Source organism: Bufo gargarizans, chromosome 5, assembly GCF_014858855.1.
Source record: "Bufo gargarizans isolate SCDJY-AF-19 chromosome 5, ASM1485885v1, whole genome shotgun sequence".
In the NCBI taxonomy this organism is placed as follows: domain Eukaryota; kingdom Metazoa; phylum Chordata; class Amphibia; order Anura; family Bufonidae; genus Bufo; species Bufo gargarizans.
In genome coordinates, this window is record NC_058084.1 from 457,940,695 (window position 1) to 457,961,466 (window position 20,772).

The 20,772-nt window shown below is 47.7% G+C and overlaps 1 protein-coding gene across 1 annotated transcript in view; it reads left to right on the forward strand.

Moving 5' to 3' along the window:
• The window catches only part of VWDE (von Willebrand factor D and EGF domains), a 104,128-nt gene extending 84,448 nt beyond the window's left edge, over positions 1–19,680 (forward strand). Inside the window, exons 22-31 of the mRNA XM_044294065.1 lie at positions 1,029–1,124; positions 1,214–1,309; positions 2,204–2,299; positions 4,829–4,924; positions 5,439–5,534; positions 13,402–13,497; positions 14,321–14,416; positions 15,906–16,001; positions 16,112–16,215; positions 19,026–19,680. Coding sequence (XP_044150000.1) covers positions 1,029–1,124; positions 1,214–1,309; positions 2,204–2,299; positions 4,829–4,924; positions 5,439–5,534; positions 13,402–13,497; positions 14,321–14,416; positions 15,906–16,001; positions 16,112–16,215; positions 19,026–19,040 — 887 coding nt within the window. The 3' untranslated portion in view covers positions 19,041–19,680. The remainder of the gene's footprint in view (positions 1–1,028; positions 1,125–1,213; positions 1,310–2,203; positions 2,300–4,828; positions 4,925–5,438; positions 5,535–13,401; positions 13,498–14,320; positions 14,417–15,905; positions 16,002–16,111; positions 16,216–19,025) is intronic.
• Positions 19,681–20,772: the final 1,092 nt, after the last annotated feature.

Here is a 20,772-nt window from a genome sequence, read left to right on the forward strand (position 1 = left end):
GTGGCGTCCCACGTGGACACTGCTCCCTGTCTAGCGTCCTCCACGTGGGATGCCACCGCTTCCGCACCGACCACTTTACCATTGAGCGAAGCTATGATAAAGGTCTAACGGACCGAAACGTCTCCCCCAGCCATCGCAATATAGAGTATTGAAATCACAAACTGAGATTTGTTTAAACTTTTAATTTTTTTGATCTTTAATTTTGAAAAAAAAAATAAGTTTCCTTTGTTTTTTTTTCCTCCTTTTTTGTATTCTGAGATATATACCTGGTTTGGTATAAAGGAGCATTACATTTAACCTACCTTTGCATATCATTTTGAGAGTGCGTGGTTTCATTCATATTGAGATTCAGTTAGGTGAAGAGTTAATCTATGTTGAGCAAAATGGCAGAACGTTTTTAATGAGGACTATTCAGAAAGTTTGCATTGAGGAATCAAATGGACATTATTAAAACAGCCAATGTGAGCTGTTTTCTCCCTCTCCACACTCTGATCTGATGTGTACAGACTCCTCCCCCTCCCTGCTGCTATCTCTAACACTGAGAGAAGGGAAGGGGAGAGCAGAGAGAGAGTGAGAGAGACAACATAACCAGAAGCAGTGTGTTGTGAGATCTGTCAGATTCAGGAGGGCAGTCAGTTAGGTGAAGGACTATTTAGAAAGTTGTTCCATTTTGCATTTAGAAACCAAATGGACATTAATAATAAATAAATAAATAAATCTGTTCTATGGTGGCTCTATCTATTGCAACAAGGTTTCCATAGATGTACGCACAGAACTATTTATATTTTGACTGGACACGACCACCACTAGAGGGAGCAAAGTGAAGTCACACAGGCTTACTGAGTTCACTCCTAGCAGTTTGCTGCCTCTAGTGGCCACTTTGTGATTATACTTCATAAGATCTCGTCATCCATTAGGAAATCCATCGACTACTTTGTAGAACATTCCGTTTTTTCTTCTCTTGCATAAGCGTCTGTTCTGTTAGTATAAAGCTAATTCCCCCCATTAATTATCTCTCCATAACTCAGCAATTTGCAGCCATCCATGTGGAAGGAACATGGAATGCGTCGCTCCGAATGTTTGTAAATGTAAGCCGGGCTATTCTGGATACAACTGTCAGACGGGTAAGCGGCCGCACGCCGGCATTTGTCCCGATAAATGTTTACAGCTGGGGACATTGTGCTTCCTTCTAATGAGTCCTGATCTCTTACAGCTGTGTGCCGCCCGGACTGCAGGAACCGCGGGAGGTGCACGAGACCCAACGTGTGCGAGTGTGCCCTGGGCTACGGAGGGCCCACCTGTGATGAAGGTGACTATCGCTACCAACAATCCCATCTCATCTACTTGGTTACAATGTATTTCACAGGCGTAACGTGAAGCTCCTGGGCCCCAATGCAAAATCTGAGAAGAAGGGGCCACAACTACCAGTGTCTTCTTATCTGGCAGTGCTTTGGGGCCCTCAGGCACTAGAGCCCATTGACAATTGCTAACTTTGTGGCTGTGTCCCTGATGTAACATTTTAGAAACTATAAAAATGTAGTATCTGTGCCTGGGACTATACAGATGTAGCAGAGCTGCGCAACCTTTCATTATGCCGCAGTAATTCTTTTTCAAAAGGGTTAAATAGCCAGGATCGGAGCCAGGATTGTTGCAAAACTTGGTCCCTTAACAGCTGCCATAAAACATGTATGGGCAGTCAATAAGAGGTTAAACGCTTGGCCTCTTAAAGGGACAGCATGCACTATTACAACATATCCTATCCTGAGCAAAAAAAATAATAATAATATATATATATATATATATATATATATATATATATGTTCTGGTTCTGACCCAGATTGTTCCTGACTACACTACCTGATCACTTGCAGCCCTGACCTATGCACCCACATGACATCATATAGCATATATTCCGCCTGCAATCTCAACAGACGACACAGCCACCTGCTGGCTGTCTGTGGTATTGCAATACCAAACTGCATGACTCCTCAGTAGAGAGACAGCAGGAGCACAGTACGAAAGAAGGGACGATTGTATACAAATGTAGACAAGGGCAACATGGTGGCCATCCTGTCACTGTGCCCTGAGGATCGAACGGAGCTCTCACCTTACAGAGTGTGACACTAGGGCTTTTAGACTGTAATAGATCCCTATATAGGGTACGTATAATTGGGTCACTGTATATTATAATTTTTATTTGCAGCTTTTTGTGACCCACCCTGTGAACATGGAGGCGTCTGTCAGGCCAGGAACGTCTGCTCCTGCCCGTTTGGTTACGTTGGCCCCCGATGTGAAACGAGTAAGTCTTATCATGCTACTTTGCAAAAGAAAATCACTGTAAAAATGACTTAAATGTTATTTGCTTCGTAGGTTCAAAATCTGGCACTGGTTCATTTTGGAATATGTGTTTTTCGGGGTCAGAGATCCCATTTTTTTCTTTTTATTATATAGCTTCAAATGGAATGATAACATTTTGACTTCCTGAAGTCGCCACTAGGGGGAGTGTATGAGTTCATTACTATGATGTTCTATGGGAGTGAGCTCCCCCTAGTGGCTGAAACCACATTCTGATCATGTCCAAATGACGGAGCACCAAGAGCAGAGAGTCCTAGCAGAGATCTTGTAGTGGCCACTGTGGGCAAATAGCTCAGTACCCGAGGAGCTGTACCCTCTCCTGATATGTTTCTAGTAGTAACTACTTTCATCCTCTGTGTAATAACAATTTCTGGAGCATCTATTCTTTTGACTCTGTGTTGTGCCATTCCTTTATGATTCCTGCTAGAAGTTATGAATTGACTATGCAGGGACAACCCCTCCCCCTTTCAATTGGTAACACCCGGCTGGACCTTCATTGCTAATTGCTAGCAGCCCATTCATAACTTCTAGAAGGGATAATAAAGGAATGGCACATCATAGAATCATAGGAACATATGCTCCAGAATTACTATTACATGGGGGATGTGAGTAAGTGCTAAAACAGACATGTCAGGAGAGGCGACGGGGCCCATTTAAGAGGAGGCTGTAGGTAGATCTGTGGCTAAAAAAACTCAGAATTAACTGGAAACAAAAGGGACTGTGAGTGCAGCTTTGGATGTGACTGGAGTAGAACACTCCAAATACTTCCAGCTATACAAGAAGGCAAGTGTCCATAAAGTTACTTTACATAGCATTGTTCAGAGTGGAGACGGTATATGGTAGTATATAAAGACTCAATGATACCCGTTGTACAAAGGAAGAGAGCAGTTACACTGAATAACACTACGCAGAGTGCGTCGCTGCCGGTCTAGAAGGGGTTAATTGCCCAAACCCCTGAATTGGTATAAAAAATACTAAAAGATTTCTAGTGTGATTCAATAATCAAATTCTGTTGGTGTACGGCTTCCGGTTGTCAACATACACAAAATAACAAGGTAGTTGCCGTTGGTGCTATGGAGTCTATAGACTTCTCAAGAGTTAAAAACGCTGTAAGCCAATGGTCTTCAGTCTCCTCTGCTAGCGCGCGCCGTCCCGGCCGCTGACACGTGCGCGCGAAGGAAACCACGCTTTGTAATCCTAGGGAGCAAGACTAGCGGTTTTACACTAGCGGCAGGGGATTCCGACAGGCTGTTTCGGGGATCCGTCCTACTGCTACTTCACGTGTGCCCCTGGGCTGCCGCTCCGTCCCCATTGACTATAATGGGGGCGGGGTCGGAGTTCCGGCGGCAGCACGGCAGCGCACGCTGAGAGGCAGCCAGACTAAAAGTACTGCATGTCGTAGTTTTAGTCCGGCTGCCTCTCGCCGTGCTGCCGCCGGAACTCCGCCCCCACGCCTATTATAGTCAATGGGGACGGAGCGGTAGTCCGGGGGCACACGTGCACTAGCGGCAGGACGGATCCGACAGGTTGTTCACCCGCCGGAACAGCCTGCCGAACTCCCCTGCCGCTAATGTGAAAGTAGCCTAATTTGATATAATCCCCTCCTCTACGATCAGGTTTTATTTGTTCTAATGCTCCAAAAATCCCCCCCATGTTTGTATTTAAAGTAGCGTGAAAGAGGATGGCCCTCAAATTTTTTATTTATGTTTTTAATGTGTTCCCCTATTATGTTTTTTTGGTTCTGTCCACATCAACTTTTTTACATGGGCATTTTATGAAGTCAATCACACCTTTAGTATGACATGTGAGATAACCTTCAATCTTTATATACATTTTTAGCACTTTCTATTGTTTTTATTGGTGCATTTCCTTTCATAAGGTGACAGGCCTTGCATGTTTTATTTCCGTTCCGTTTTTGCGTTTCCGTTTGTGGTCCGTATGCGGAACCATTCATTTCAATGGTTCCGCAAAAAAAAAGAACGTACTCCATGTGCATTCCGTTTCTGTATTTCCGTATATTAGTTCCGCTAAGAGATAGAACATGTCCTATTATTGTCCGCATTACGGACAAGGATAGTACTGTTCTATTAGGGGCCAGATGTTCCGTTCCGCAAAATACAGCATTCACACGGATTGCAAAGTACATACGGTCATGTGCAAGAGGCCTTACAGTATGACATAATCAATCTGATACTTTCCATTGTATGACATCATCATTTTGATACTTTTTTAATGGCATGACATCATCAGACCTATACTTTCTGTTGTATGATATTATCGGTCCTATACGTTTTCATTGTATGGCATCATCTGACTGATACTTTTTTTTATAGTATGACATATTCAGACCTATACTTTTCTATGGTATGACATCATCAGTCCAATATGTTTTGATTGTATGACATCATCAGTCTGAAACTTTTTTACTGTTTGACAATATTTCTTAGTAATACACTTTTTTTTATTTTATTAGTGGTGTGCAACCGTCACTGTGAAAATGGTGGTGAATGTGTAGCCCCCGATGTGTGCAAGTGCAAATCTGGCTGGGGTGGACCTACCTGCGGCACAGGTAAGTTTAACTATGGTGCACTGGGTAATAATTGCTTTGGGCATAATTTAGAGCCAGCTATGGAGTTGCCAAAGTGGGCAACAGCCTATATCCCCCATTTTCTAGGAAGAGATCCTTAACCCAAGAGTGGACCAAAGAATATCCAGCGTTTAAGTGGTTAAGGAGCTGAGTTTACACGGTAGTCTTTTTTGGATACTCTGTAAAGGTATTGGGTAGGCATTGAGGACGCATTGCTGTAAAGGTGCATTGATTTCCTGCTGGGCTTGTGCATATACATAGCAGCCAATCTGAACAAGCAGAGCTGCAGTGTAAAGAATAGTGTGGGACAGAGCAGCACTCTTAGAATTACCATAGACTCCATCAGACAATGCAGCTAGGCTGGAGTCACTGATCATAGCTGTGTCACAATGGAGCAAAGCTAATGGGAAACCGATACCAGAAAAAGTAAGCCCATTCCTGTAAGAGAATCTATGTGGATATTAAAGTGTTAATTGTTCATTGGATTCCTTTCTAGCGCTGTGCCAGCCCCTGTGCCTCAATGGGGGAACCTGCCTGAGGTCCAATATCTGCCTCTGCCCTAACGGATTTTTTGGTGTTCAATGTCAGAATGGTGAGTCCCAGCTCATAATATTATGTACAGCTGAGTATATGTAATGTATGTACACAGTGACTCCTCCAGCAGAATAGTGAGTGCAGCTCTGGAGTATAATACAGGATGTAACTCAGGATCAGTACAGGATAACTAATGTAATGTATGTACACAGTGACTGCACCAGTAGAATAGTGAGCGCAGCTCTGGAGTATAATACAGGATGTAACTCAGGATCAGTACAGGATAAGTAATGTAATATATGTACACAGTGACTGCTCCAGCAGAATAGTGAGCGCAGCTCTGGAGTATAATACAGGATGCAACTCAGGATCAGTACAGGATAAGTAATGTATGTAGACAGTGACTCCACCAGCAGAATAGTGAGTGCAGCTCTGGAGTATAATACAGGATGCAACTCAGGATCAGTACAGGATAAGTAATGTATGTACACAGTGACTGCACCAGCAGAATAGTGAGTGCAGCTCTGGAGTATAATACAGGATGTAACTTAATGATTTTCCTATTTCATGACGTAAAGTCATAGTTTTATTAAAGACACAGAGGCGAGTATTGCTATCTCCTTCTTTACTTCCACCAATAGCAGCAAAGGAGAAATTAACATAATCTAAACAATAAAGGACCCTCCCCTAACAGATCCTATAATAAGCAGTGTCCTCTTCATATCTTCCTCTTTCTTTGAATCCACGACACCAACCGCCAACCATAACCGAAAACGAACCGAACTGGAACTGGTTCCGACACCGACCACTCTGGTCCCTCCAACTGAAGAACTCAAGCCAACATGGCGAACATCTCAGGAAACCTGGAACAACACAGAATGCCACCAGCCAAGGAGTTTTCAACCTGAAACAGAATAAATAATATAGCCAGTGTAAACACATGGGTACAAAATGCGCAATTCCGACCCTATAACGGTCGTACATCAAAAGGTCGCTGAAACAAAACCATAATAAACCTTAACGGTAAAACGTCATAAATAACAATAAAAGACAGTGTAATAGTCAATAACAATAATACCATAACAATAGGGGGAGCAGGAGAAACCTAGGGCGGGCAATACTCGCCTCCGTGTCTTTAATAAAACTATGACTTTACGTCATGAAATAGGAAAATCATTAAGTTTTACAGCAAGACACGGAGGCTTCGTATTGCAAGTTCAAAGCTGCTCAATAATAGCTGAAAACACATGAGTTGGAGGACGGAAATAAAACTCTGTGAACGTCGTGGCCCTAGACCAGTCAGCCAGACGCAGAATGTCCTCCAAACGAGCCCCCGAAACTGCCAGGGCAGTAGCAGCCGCGCCCCTGGCCGAGTGAGCGGTAAAGATCGTCGTATCAATCCCGGAAAGGGACATGACCCACTTCATCCAACGCGCCAAAGTGGGACTGGTCACCGGGCCAAAGGGATGGCGAATAGAGAGGAAAAGCTGCGGAATGTCCGCAGAACGGTGAGACCGAGTGCGCAACTCATATTCCCGTAGGCAAACTACAGGACAGAGCGCCGGAGAAGACGGAAAACTGGGATAGGACACAGACCGAATATTGGTCTTGGTACGCCGCGTGATGTTAAAAGTAACACCCTCGGGCGTAAAGGATCTGGCATCATGATCCAGAGCCCTGACATCAGAGACCCTCTTACAGGAAATCAGGCAAAAAAGGGTCAGCAATTTGGCCGACAGCTGACGGAGGGAAAGAGCCGCATTGTCGGGCCAGGAAGAGAGGAAAGAAAGGACCAGGGAAACATCCCACGTAGTGGTGAAACGTGGCTGAGGAGGCCGAGCCAAACGCGAGCCACGTAAAAGTCGAGACACCAAAGGGTGTTGACCAGCAGGAACGCCATCAAATCCCTGATGAGTCGAGGAAATCGCAGAACAGAACAAATTGATGGTCCGATAAGCTTTCCCTGCTTCAAAAAGAGATGTCAGGAATTGCAATAAATGGGTTACAGATGCCGAAACGGGATCCAGGTCCCGTTCCATGCACCAGCCAACCCAAGATCCCCAAGCTGCCCGGTAAGATTTTCGGGTGCCGGGAGCCCAAGCGTTGTCCAGGAGGCGTCTAGTTGCCTCCGAAATTCCCTCGACCTCTCCTGGAGTCCTGAGATTCGGCACGCCAGAAGTTGAAGGGAGCCTTCGACCAGGAGGGGATGTGGGGCACCCAGCGGGTCCTGGAGGAGATCCGTCAGCGTCGGGAGTAGGACAGGTACATCGACTAGGAGTTCTAGGAGGATCGGGTACCAGGCTTGAGATCCCCAGAAGGGAATCACCACCACCAGCTCCGCCACCTGACGCCGAGTCTGTAGCAACATCCTCGGAATCATGGCAAACGGTGGGAACGCGTAATGTAGGGCTGAAGACCAGTCCTGTAGAAACGCATCCACCGCTTCTGCTTCCGGGTCCGGCCGCCAGCTGAAGAACCTGGGCAGGTGAGTATTGAGCCGGGAGGCAAAAAGGTCTATGGAGCAAGGACCCCAGACGTCCGAGATTGTGGAGAACATCTCCGGATTCAGCCTCCAGTCGCTGCCGTCCGTGAAGCATCGGGAGCTCCAATCCGCTCGGTAGTTGTGAAGACCTGGAAGGTACTCCGCTTGAATCATGATGTCCCTGGACAGACAGTAGGACCAGAACTCCGCCAGCCGGGCTAAGGTGTCCGATTGAGTGCCGCCCAGGTGATTGACATACCTGACCGCCGACACATTGTCCATGCGTAGACGGATGCAAGCGTGCGCTATGCCCTTGGTGAAACTCCTGATGGCAAACGAGCCCGCTAGAAGATCCAGAGCGTTGATGTGAAGATGGGTCTCGGTCTCCGACCATCGACCCCCAGTGGAAATACCCTCGCAGTGGGCACCCCAGCCCTGGAGACTCGCGTCCGACTCCACCGTGAATTCTGGTTGGAATCTGAAGATTGCTCTGCCATTCCAGGCTTCCAAGTTGGTTATCCACCAATGAAGTTCCTCCCAAGCTTCCTGATCCAGAACCACCGCGTCTGCAAACGAGGCCCCGGTACGGAGGTGGGCGATCTTCAGGCGCTGTAGAGCCCGATAATGGAGCGGAGCGGGGAAGACTGCCTGGATAGAGGAGGCTAATAGCCCAATGATGCGAGCCAGGTGACGTAGGGATAGGGAGGAAGCTGAGAGAGCATGTCTCAACTCCTTGCGAATCGTCCGCAACTTCTCCGAAGGAAGACTGAGAGATTCCGCAACAGAGTCCACCGTGAAGCCCAGGAACTCTATCCGTCGAGTCGGTGCGAGGCAGGATTTCACGGGATTGAGCAGGAAACCCAGACCCGTCAGAAGATCCGAGGTCCACTGAAGGTGCTGAAGCAGAGACGCCTGACATTGATGCATAATGAGGATGTCGTCCAGATAAATGACTAGACGCACCCCACGACTCCGCAGCCAGGCCATGACCGGGCGCAGTAGCTTGGTGAAGCACCAAGGCGCCGAAGAAAGGCCGAACGGTAGGCAAGTGAAGCGCCACACTTCGCCCCTCCACAGGAAGCGCAGCAGATCCCTGGACGAGGAGGCAATCGGGACCGTAAGATAAGCATCTTTGAGGTCCAGCTTCACCATCCAGTCCCCCAGAATCAGCAAGTCCCGAAGGAGGTGAATCCCTTCCATCTTGAAGTGGCGATAGCGCACCACCGCATTCAAGGCCCGGAGATTTATTACTGGACGCATTTGTCCGCCTTTTTTCTGCACTAGAAAAATGTGGCTGAGAACGCCCCCCGGGGTGGGAGGGGCCCTTTCTATCGCATCCTTGTGAAAAAGGGAAATCAGTTCTACATCCACTAGTTCCCTGTCTGGACGTGCCAGGGGTGGGGGTGGAAGGACGAGATCTGGCGAACCCGTAAGTTCTATGCGAAAGGGATAGGGAGGAAGCTGAGAGAGCATGTCTCAACTCCTTGCGAATCGTCCGCAACTTCTCCGAAGGAAGACTGAGAGATTCCGCAACAGAGTCCACCGTGAAGCCCAGGAACTCTATCCGTCGAGTCGGTGCGAGGCAGGATTTCACGGGATTGAGCAGGAAACCCAGACCCGTCAGAAGATCCGAGGTCCACTGAAGGTGCTGAAGCAGAGACGCCTGACATTGATGCATAATGAGGATGTCGTCCAGATAAATGACTAGACGCACCCCACGACTCCGCAGCCAGGCCATGACCGGGCGCAGTAGCTTGGTGAAGCACCAAGGCGCCGAAGAAAGGCCGAACGGTAGGCAAGTGAAGCGCCACACTTCGCCCCTCCACAGGAAGCGCAGCAGATCCCTGGACGAGGAGGCAATCGGGACCGTAAGATAAGCATCTTTGAGGTCCAGCTTCACCATCCAGTCCCCCGGAATCAGCAAGTCCCGAAGGAGGTGAATCCCTTCCATCTTGAAGTGGCGATAGCGCACCACCGCATTCAAGGCCCGGAGATTTATTACTGGACGCATTTGTCCGCCTTTTTTCTGCACTAGAAAAATGTGGCTGAGAACGCCCCCCGGGGTGGGAGGGGCCCTTTCTATCGCATCCTTGTGAAAAAGGGAAATCAGTTCTACATCCACTAGTTCCCTGTCTGGACGTGCCAGGGGTGGGGGTGGAAGGACGAGATCTGGCGAACCCGTAAGTTCTATGCGAAACCCCTGCACCGTGCTCAGCACCCATGGGTCTGATGTAATGCTGGACCAAACGTGGGAACAGAAACGGAGTCTGCCCCCGACACAAGGAACCAAAGAAGTCCCCACTGGGGAAAGACTTACCGAAGGATTTTCGGAAGGACGGATTCCCTCTAACGGATCTGGAGCGCCATTGGCCGCCTCTGGCCGGGAAGAACGGAGGAGGATTCCTTTGGTCCTGGAAGGGAGGTCTTTGGTTGAAGGAGCCTCTGCCCGAGCTGCGGGCCTGGAAACTGGAGCGGCCGGACAGACGGCCCCTACTACTGCCGGCCCTAGTGGAGACCCGCCCCTGAAAGACCCTTCTCATGGAGGACTGGGCCTTGTCTAGGGCGGTAAATGCACCTACATATCTGCTGAGGTCCTTAATAAAGGAATCCCCGAACAGCAGACCCTGAGCATCCCTTCCTGACTCAGTGAGTGCCAGGTTGGCCAATTTCGGGTCAATTTTAAACAAAATGGCTTTACGCCAGGGAGGAGTTTGTGCTGCCCGCGATACAAATGGCCCTCTGTATCCAGCCAGTAAGCTCCTCCGGATCTATCGGAGAGCCGTCCGCTCTGGCCGATTCGGCCATCTCAAAGATTTTGGCGAGGGGGCCAAAGATGTCAAGGAGTTTATCCTGACAACTCTTAATTGCGGAATCTAACCCCTTGCGGGGATTCCAGCCGGTTTTAGCCAAAAACTGGGTCATTTTTGGATCCACAGATGGCGTATCACAGACCTTGTTGGGGATCAATGGTCTGGGGCATTCGGCTCGGAGCTTGCTGCGTGCCTCTTTGCTAAGAGGACGGCGCACCCAATGCTCCAGGTAATCGCTCACATGAGCCACCGGCAGCCACTCCGCCGACCTAGGGTGGTGGAGGGAATCAGGATCAAATAATGGGATGCCTGAGGGGTCCACCAGGGTAGAAACCGTGTTGGGGGCAGTGGCGGAGGCGCCCACGGACCCAGAGGTGGAAGGCCTAGGGCCAGCATCATCTGGAAATTCAGATTCCGTCTCCATCTCCCCTTCAGAGTGGCCGCTTGCCACCGCATAAGCCTCCATATCAGATTCTACATCCGAATCTATATCATTAGTTTGTGCTCTAGCACATTTCCACGTTCGCGTCCGTTCTGCCTGACACGGCAAGGCTCTTTTGCGCGATCTAAGCGCGCTATCAAGGGTGGCTTGAATCACACCAGTCAAGGTCTCCTGGGCAGGAGGTTCAATGGTAGGCTGCGGATTTGTGAGTACAGGCAACTGAGTAGAGGGGCCAGGGGCATGGGCAGACAAGGCCTGGGAGATGGTTTGGGAGATCATAGAGGACATGGATCCCATTGCCTCGATAACAGCACTAGACACTGAGCGTTGTAGCTCCAGGGCCTGTGCACTAGTAGTTGGTAAGCTGGGGTCCCCAGCGGATGGGGGGGGGATTAGGCCCAGCATAGAGCGGTCAGAAGACATATTTAGGAGTTAATATTAACTACTAAAGTGGCAGGTAACCTAACTGGTGGATGCCTGATATATTAGGGGTCACTAAGACCGAGGAGGTGGGTACCTAAAGAGGGGTTAGTCACCCCAAGCGCCGCAGAGCAGGAGCCGAACCGGAGCCGAGCCACAGACGTGCACGGCAGATAACTCCGAAATCCCGCGAGAGGACGGGCGGGAGCTCCCAAAATGGCCGCGAGATCCCGCGAGATCTCGGAGCCGCGGGAAACAAAGCGCAAGCTGCCGCCGAAACCTAGAGCGCCGGGAACCAGCGGGGTGGAATCGGAGCAGAGAATGAAGGTAGGGAGGAAAGGAGGAGAGGCGCAGAGCTCCTCCCAAGCAAAACGGAGCGAAAATTTGAATAAAAACGCGGTGGTTGAAGCAAGGATAGGATGGGGAAAAAAGGGGGGGGGGGCACCCCCAAACGAAAACGCAATAGGCGCAGGGGAATACAGGTGACAAGGAAGCAACTAGTCCAAAACTAGGGGAAAGAAAAGACCTGGCAAAGGGCAGAGACTATGAATAATAGACAAGCCCTAAGCAACACAGGGTAATGAAATACAGGCATCATACATGCAAAAATACCACATGAAACACAGAATAACTTAGCTTTGGTGGAGCAGCAAAGAAAGAGGAAGATATGAAGAGGACACTGCTCATTATAGGATCTGTTAGGGGAGGGTCCTTTATTGTTATGATTATGTAAATTTCTCCTTTGCTGCTATTGGTGGAAGTAAAGAAGGAGATAGCAATACTCGCCTCCGTGTCTTGCTGTAAAACTCAGGATCAGTACAGGATAAGTAATGTAATGTATGTACACAGTGACTGCACCAGCAGAATAGTGAGTGCAGCTCTGGAGTATAATACAGGATGTAACTCAGGATCAGTACAGGATAAGTAATGTATATACACAGTGACTGCACCAGCAGAATAGTGAGTGCAGCTCTGGAGTATAATACAGGATGTAACTCAGGATCAGTACAGGATAAGTAATGTAATGTATGTACACAGTGACTGCACCTGCAGAATAGTGAGTGCAGCTCTGGGGTATAATACAGGATGTAACTCAGGATCAGTACAGGATAAGTAATGTATGTACACAGTGACTGCACCAGCAGAATAGTGAGTGCAGCTCTGGGGTATAGTACAGGATGTAACTCAGGATCAGTACAGGATAAGTAATGTAATGTATGTACACAGTGACTGCACCAGCAGAATAGTGAGTGCAGCTCTGGAGTATAATACAGGATGTAACGCAGGATCATTACAGGATAAGTAATGTATGTACACAGTGACTGCACCAGCAGAATAGTGAGTGCAGCTCTGGAGTATAACACAGGATGTAACTCAGGATCAGTACAGGATAAGTTATGTGATGTATGTGCACAGTAACTCCACCAGCAGAATAGTGAGCGCAGCTCTGGAGTATAATACAGGATGTAACTCAGGATCAGTACAGGATAAGTAATGTAATGTATGTATACAGTGACTCCACCAGCAGAATAGTGAGCGCAGCTCTGGAGGCATGGACAGAAACCCCACGGAAGCACTACAGAGTGCTTCTGTGGGATTCCTTGTCGCCATTCCGCACCGCAGCTTCCGGATTGCTGAACTATTCAAATGAATGGGTTCACATCCGTGATGCGGTGTAAAAATGGCTGGTGCCTGAATATGGTACAGTCGTGTGCTCGACCCCTAAGGCACCTGTCATATGAATTTGCCAGTAACTGATGATATCTTACAGCGATCTGCAGTCCATCATGTAAGAATGGCGGTCAGTGCATGAGGAATAATGTCTGCAGTTGTCCTGAAGGCTACACTGGAAAAAGATGTCAGACAAGTAAGTCACCCCGAGTCTCAAGCATTACATTGTCTGGACCATGAAGGGGTATGCCAGCTCTAAGAAAGTACTCTCTATCTATAGTATAGGAGATAACTACAACTCCCACCATGCCCTGCTGTAGGATAATAGATGTAGACATGCTGGGAGTTGTAGTTTTGCAACAGCTGGAGAGCCTCAGCTTGGCCATCCCTGCTATAGAATATGAATGGAGCGGCGGTGCACATTCTTGAGTGCTGCTCTATTTAATCAGGGGACATGAGACCCCCATACTCATGTTTTGTGGGGTCCCAACAGTCAGACCTCTATCAGTCAGACACATCTCCTTCCCATGCGGACAGATGACAGCTTTTGATTCTGTGAAAACCCCTTTTAAACAATTAATAATAAAAAGTTTAATATCAGCTTTCTAATCTACTTTCTAGGATACCACTAGTTTGAAGGTTCCTGCTTGCTGTCAGTGAATGATTCTCCCAGCTGAGAGAGTATGACAATTGTATCCATCTCTCTGTGAGGTAAACAGTTTGGCTGATACATTGTAACAAACTATCCAGGATCGGAGAGACATTGGCGCCACCGACGTGTCTACCTCTTATCGTTTGTACTGGCTGTGACAGTAACAAACCCTCTGCTGTGAGAAGTATGGGGTCTGCATGAGAGTTTAACATTCTGCACGTAAACAGGATAGGCCTCGTTCACTGACAGCAAGTAGAAATTGAGAAATGTTGAAATTTAAAGTGGCAGAAGTTTTCTCTATATTTTATTAATTTACTTCCCTGCCTGAACTCATTGAAACCGAAAATATTAACTGTTTGCTTCCCAGGTATCTGTGACCCGACCTGTATGAACGGAGGGAAATGCGTTGGACCCAATATCTGCTCCTGTCCATCGGGCTGGAAGGGCAAACGATGCAGCATACGTAAGAAGTTCAGACATAAACATGAGAGAGAATGGCGGATCTCCACAAGTGCAGCGGGATCTGGCCTTCTCACAGCGTGTTTCTGTTACTATCGCAGCCATTCGCTGCCCTTTTACGTTGCAGACAGGCTCTTGGGTGCTCAGCATGAATCTGCACCACCTATACTTAAAGGGGTTATTCTGAATTAAAATTGCATGGCTGCTTTTTTCCAAAAACAGTGCCTCTCCTGTCCACAGGTGGTGTGAGGTATTGCAGGTGGGCTCTGATTGCTTCTATCGGGCCGAAATGCAGTTCCTGACAGGTGTGATGCTGAAATTAGCCATGTATTTCCAATCCTGGCTAATCATGCAGTTTCTGCACTGACCACTAGGCCTCATAATATGTTGAGGCTTCTGGTTCTGTACGGGTAACATTTCAGTAGTCATCTCATGATCAGCCCAGGCAGGATCACAATGACAGGTACCACCTCTGTGGAGAAAACACAGGACCAACCATTCGCATTAGTTGATGGTCATCTTATCTACTCCTCCTCCCTGCACAATGACCCCTGAACAGGTTCACAGAGCATGCCTAGAAATATGTCCCATTAAAGTCAATGGGGTCTGCACTTGTTTTTGGCCCATGTGACCGCTCTAAAAGAACGGGAAGAACTTCACATATTTAGGCCTAGTGGCCAGTGCGAAAACGGCAAGATTTTAGGATTTTTATTTCATATAGAGAGGGACATGGAAAATGAAAAAAAAAATAATAATAATCTCTAAAAATTCACCAAAAATATATATATTTAAAGTAAAAACCTGATAACCTGATTTGAAGAATAGGTTCTTTGTCTGTCCATATTCGTTGTAGTCCATACTATTAGTATGTATAGATGCTGGATATGCCAGTACTTTGTAATAAAAAAAAAATAAAAAAAAATTATAATAATATAAAAATAGACAAAATAATTTAAAAAAGTCAAATAAATAAGTCATATTAAAATAACAACAAAAAAAAATCACTTTTTTTTTTACATTAAAAGTCCAATATGGTTGGTCTTGTTACATCGATAGCAACTTGGGCAATACAATTATAACGACATTTATAATGATTGGTGTATGCTGTAAAGTTATTGCCCCCCCAAGACTAGGCAACAATTAACCCCGTCCTCAAGGGCCTAAATTATACTTTACTATATTCCCATTGATATTAATGAGAATTGTGAAAATCTATATGCGGTGAGCTCCCCCTGGTGGTGGCTGCAGGTATCCAGAATGTTGCCCGTTGTTTCTATGCCTTTGTAAATGGAAGCTACTGCGACTAGTATGGTCTATATGGGGCCAAATGTAGCCTTATGGGATCACAGCTCGTTCCGTTCACCCCTGGTAATTAGTCCCATTCATCTTCCGTAGAAATAACCTATCCCGAGGCTTGCACGCCGTACAACGTGAGTTTATATTAGGTCTTTTGTATATTTTGTTAATTAATTGCGCTTTCGTGTTTCCCCCAGCAATCTGTCTCCAGAAATGTAAGAATGGGGGCGAATGTATTGGCCCAAATACCTGTCAGTGCCCGGCCGAGTGGGAAGGGGCTCAGTGCCAGACGCGTAAGTGATACCAGCCCCCCCCCCCCCCCCCCCCCCAGTGATTGCTTCAGTTTCCGAATGTTCTGGAATAAAATGTTTCTACCTTTTATGTGTTTTTACTATTTCTTCAGCCGTCTGCAATTACAAGTGTCTGTATGGCGGGCGCTGCATGGCTCCCAACGTGTGTTCCTGTCGCCCTGGCTATACCGGAGTCACGTGCGGTCACAGATTACAGGTAAGTAGTCGCTTCTGGAAGCACACAATGGAAGAAAAACATCATTCAGAATCCAGAAATAATCAGAAAAGTTTAAATCCGAATTCTCCCTGTTTATAGCTCTGTTTCTTTGTCCCTCCACCATGCTTTATACTGCAGTTCTGCTCCATTTGGTCACACAGCAGGCGACTCTAACTTAGTTGCACTATTGGCTTTGCTGTCTATCCTATATGCTATTTGCTGACTCCAGCTTAGCTGCACCGTCCATTGTAATCTGAGGTAGTCTGAGAATTTCCTACTTCCATCATGCATCTCTCTCCTTCCATCATGCTTTACACTGCAGCAGCTGCAGCTTTGGTTGTAGGCAGAGATAGGACTGATGACTCCAGCTTAGCTTCATTGTCTATTAGAGTATGAGGCTGACAACCTGTTTCGCCATAGATTCTGTTCCTACTCCATGCTTTATACTGCACCCCTGTTCCATCAGGACTCCTGCTTAGCTGCATAGTCTATTAGAGTCTGAGGTAGTCTGAAGATTACATTAGATTCTGTCCCTCCTCCATTCTTTTCACTGCACCTCAGTGACTCCAGCTTAGGCCTCATGCACACGACAGTATTTTTTCACGGTCCGCAAAAACGGGGTCCGTAGGTCCGTGATCCGTGACCGTTTTTTCGTCCGTGAGTCTTCCTTGATTTTTGCAGGATCCACGGACATGAAAAAAAAAGTCGTTTTGGTGTCCGCCTGGCCGTGCGGAGCCAAACGGATCCGTCCTGAATTACAATGCAAGTCAATGGGGACGGATCCGTTTGATGTTGACACAATATGATGCCATTGCAAACGGATCCGTCCCCATTGACTTTTAATGTAAAGTCAGGAGTCCCTTTATACCATCGGATCGGAGTTTTCTCCAATCCGATGGTATATTTTAACTTGAAGCGTCCCCATCACCATGGGAACGCCTCTATGTTAGAATATACTGTCGGATATGAGTTACATCGTGAAACTCAGATCCGACAGTATATTCTAACACAGAGGCGTTTCCATGGTGATGGGGACGCTTCAGGTTAGAATATACTAAAAAACTGTGTACATGACTGCCCCCTGCTGCCTGGCAGGTGCTGCCAGGCAGCAGGGGGCAGACCCCCCCCCCCTGTTTTTAACTCATTGGTGGCCAGTGCGGCCACCCCCCCCTCCCTCCCCCCCTGTAGTTAACTCGTTGGTAGCCAGCCGCCCCCCTGTTCCCCTGTAGTTAACTCATTAGTGGCCAGTGGTCCCCCCCCCCTCCCTCCCCTGTAGTTAACTCATTGGTATCCAGTGGACCCCCCCCCCTCCCCTGTAGTTAACTCATTAGTGGCCAGTGGCCCCCCCCTCCCTCCCCTGTAGTTAACTCATTGGTATCCAGTGGACCCCCCCCCCTCCCCTGTAGTTAACTCATTAGTGGCCAGTGGCCCCCCCCTCCCTCCCCTGTAGTTAACTCATTGGTATCCAGTGGACCCCCCCTCCCTCCCCTGTAGTTAACTCGTTGGTGGCCAGTGGGCCCTCTCCCCTCCCTCCCCCTCCTAATTAAAATCTCCCCCCCTATCATTGGTGGCAGTGGAGAGTACCGATCGGAGTCCCAGTGTAATCGCTGGGGCTCCGATCGGTAACCATGGCAACCGGGATGCTACTGCAGTCCCGGTTGCCATGGTTACTTAGCAATTTGTAGAAGCTTCATACTTACCTGCGAGCTGCGATGTCTGTGACCGGCCGGGAGCTCCTCCTACTGGTAAGTGACAGATCATTAAGCAATGCACCGCACAGACCTGTCACTTACCAGTAGGAGGAGCTCCCGGCCGGTCACAGACATCGCAGCTCGCAGGTAAGTATGAAGCTTCTACAAATTGCTAAGTAACCATGGAAACCGGGACTGCAGTAGCATCCCGGTTGCCATGGTTACCGATCGGAGCCCCAGCGATTAAACTGGGACTCCGATCGGTACTCTCCACTGCCACCAAACCAATGATGGGGGGGGGGGGGGGAGATTTTAATTAGGAGGGGGAGGGAGGGCCCACTGGCCACCAATGAGTTAAGTCATGTACACAGTTCTTTTCGTATATTCTAACTTTCTAACTAGAAGCGTCTCCATCACCATGGAAACGCCTCTGTGTTAGAATATAGTGTCGGATCTGAGTTTTCACGAAGTGTCGGATCAGTGTCGGATCTGAGTTTTCACGAAGTGAAAACTCAGCTCTGAAAAAGCTTTTATGCAGACGGATCTTCGGATCCATCTGTATGAAAGTAACCTACGGATACGGATGCCAATCTTGTGTGCATCCGTGTTCTTTCACGGACCCATTGACTTGAATGGGTCCGTGAACCGTTGTCCGTCAAAAAAATAGGACAGATCCTATTTTTTTGACGGACAGGATACACGGATCACGGTCTCGGCTGCAAAACGGTGCATTTTCCGATTTTTCCAGGGACCCATTGAAAGTCAATGGGTCCGCGTAAAAAACGGAAAACGGCACAACGGCTACGGATGCACACAACGGTCGTGTGCATGGGGCCTTATCCGCATGATCTATTGAGGTCTGTGGTAGTCTGAAGTTGACCTGTCTCAGAATAGCTTCTGTCCCTCCTCCATGCTTTACACTGCACTTCGATTCCATCAGGACACACCTATGATCATGGGCTCCAGCTTTAGCCGCATTGTCTATTAAAGTCTGAGGTCATCCAGAGGTGGGACCTGCAATTATCTGACGTTGATAATACGCCATATGCCATCAGTGCCCTAGATGTGCAGCCACCAGGTTGTCAGGGATTATTTCCTTATATTTCTTGAATTTTTTAGGCGTTGCGAGGATGAATCTGTGGACTTGTGGAGAACGTTGGCATTACTGATCGACCACAGGACTATAACTTGGAGGAACATGTGACAGGAGAAGGTCACACGTTGAGAGGACGCAGAGAATGAAGATGTCGCAGCAGCTCGGGTAGAAGAGAAGAACTTTGTATTTAGTAGCACAACAAACCCCGGGCGGAACGATATCGGGACCGGAGAACGCCATTGATTCCTTCATGTATAGAAATGGGCATTTCCATAACACGGCACATGTAAATGCATACCGCTGCGGCCTTGTAAACTGTAAGAACAGTGGCCGGTCAGATACAGATGTAGCAGAGCTAAACTTGTTATTTTGTACATTGAGACTAAGATGTGTATTGTTTCCATTAATAATAAAGCTGAGCTGCAGGGTTACGTAAAACTGCGGAGGACAAACCATATGATCATGACAATTTCCGTAAAATGCACTGGACATTATCTCCACTACGTGTCCAGCGCACGTTACAGAAAACTATCAAAAGATGATTAGACTGAGACTACATCAGACAATGAGCCTTGGAAGTCTGTGAGAAAAAGATGTAAATAATTCATGGTAAAGACAAGAAATGTTCTGTTATCTATTATATGCATAACACTGATCTGTAATAAATAAAAACGTCTATGTCTGTGTATTACAGCACTACAGTCCGAAAACCAGTGTCAGTCCGATAGTTCAGCTGCAGAATTGTAGGAATTCTATTCCTGTACATAGGAGTGTCACAACCAGACAGCTGAGAAGCTCTGACAGAGGCCTTTCAGAACCTCCTCCTTGAATTTCTGTGTTGTGGTATTCAGCTCCTCCTCTCGTCAGCCTCTCTCAGCTGTCATGTCTTAATTGCTTCCCTTTAAATGCCTCCTCAGAATGCTTTTCTGGGCGGCTTATATTTCCTCCTGGAGTGTGTGTGCACGCTGATCTGTCCTCCTCTTTGCTTCAAAGCTAAGTGTACTTTTATATGTTTATATCTGTTTGCTGGATCCCAGATGACCCTGACTCCCTCCGTGTCTTGTGTAGGGAGCCGGTGGTCGTGTCCCCTCACTATAGTAGGGTGCTCAGGGCTTTATAGTCAAGGTTCGTGGATATGCAAACCTCCACCATTAGGATCTTTGCATAGGCTGAGCAGCCAGGGAAAGTGCCAGGTCTTCTGCAGGGGTCTCCCTTGGTTCCTTAGTTTTTGGATCCAGCGAGTCGTTTATACATGTTGCTTTGCCTTGTTTCCTGTACACATTCCGTGACATTATAAGCCGCCAAAACCGTCTTAAGCATGGATCCGGTTTCACTTTTGGCTGAACGCTTCCAGGGTCTTTCATTGGAGGTAGCTGACCTCCGTAAGACTTTGTCTCAGCTTCAAGTGACCGGTTCAGCTTGCGTTCATGGAGCTTGTTCTGAGCCTAAGATCTCGCTCCCGGATACGTTCTCCGGGGGTAGTGAGAATTTTGTGCGTTTTAGAGAGGCTTGCAAACTCCATTTTCGCCTTCTTCCCCATTCTTCTGGTGATGAGGAACGGAGGGTGGGGATCATTATATCGCTGCTCAGGGGTAACGCTCAGTCCTGGGCCTTTTCGCTGCCGGAGGGGGCACGGCCCCTCCGTTCAGTGGATGAATTCTTTTTAGCCCTGGGTCAGATATATGATGATCCGGATCGTATTGCTCTGGCGGAGTCTAGACTACGTCTCCTATGCCAGGGTAAACAATCCGCAGAAATATACTGCTCAGA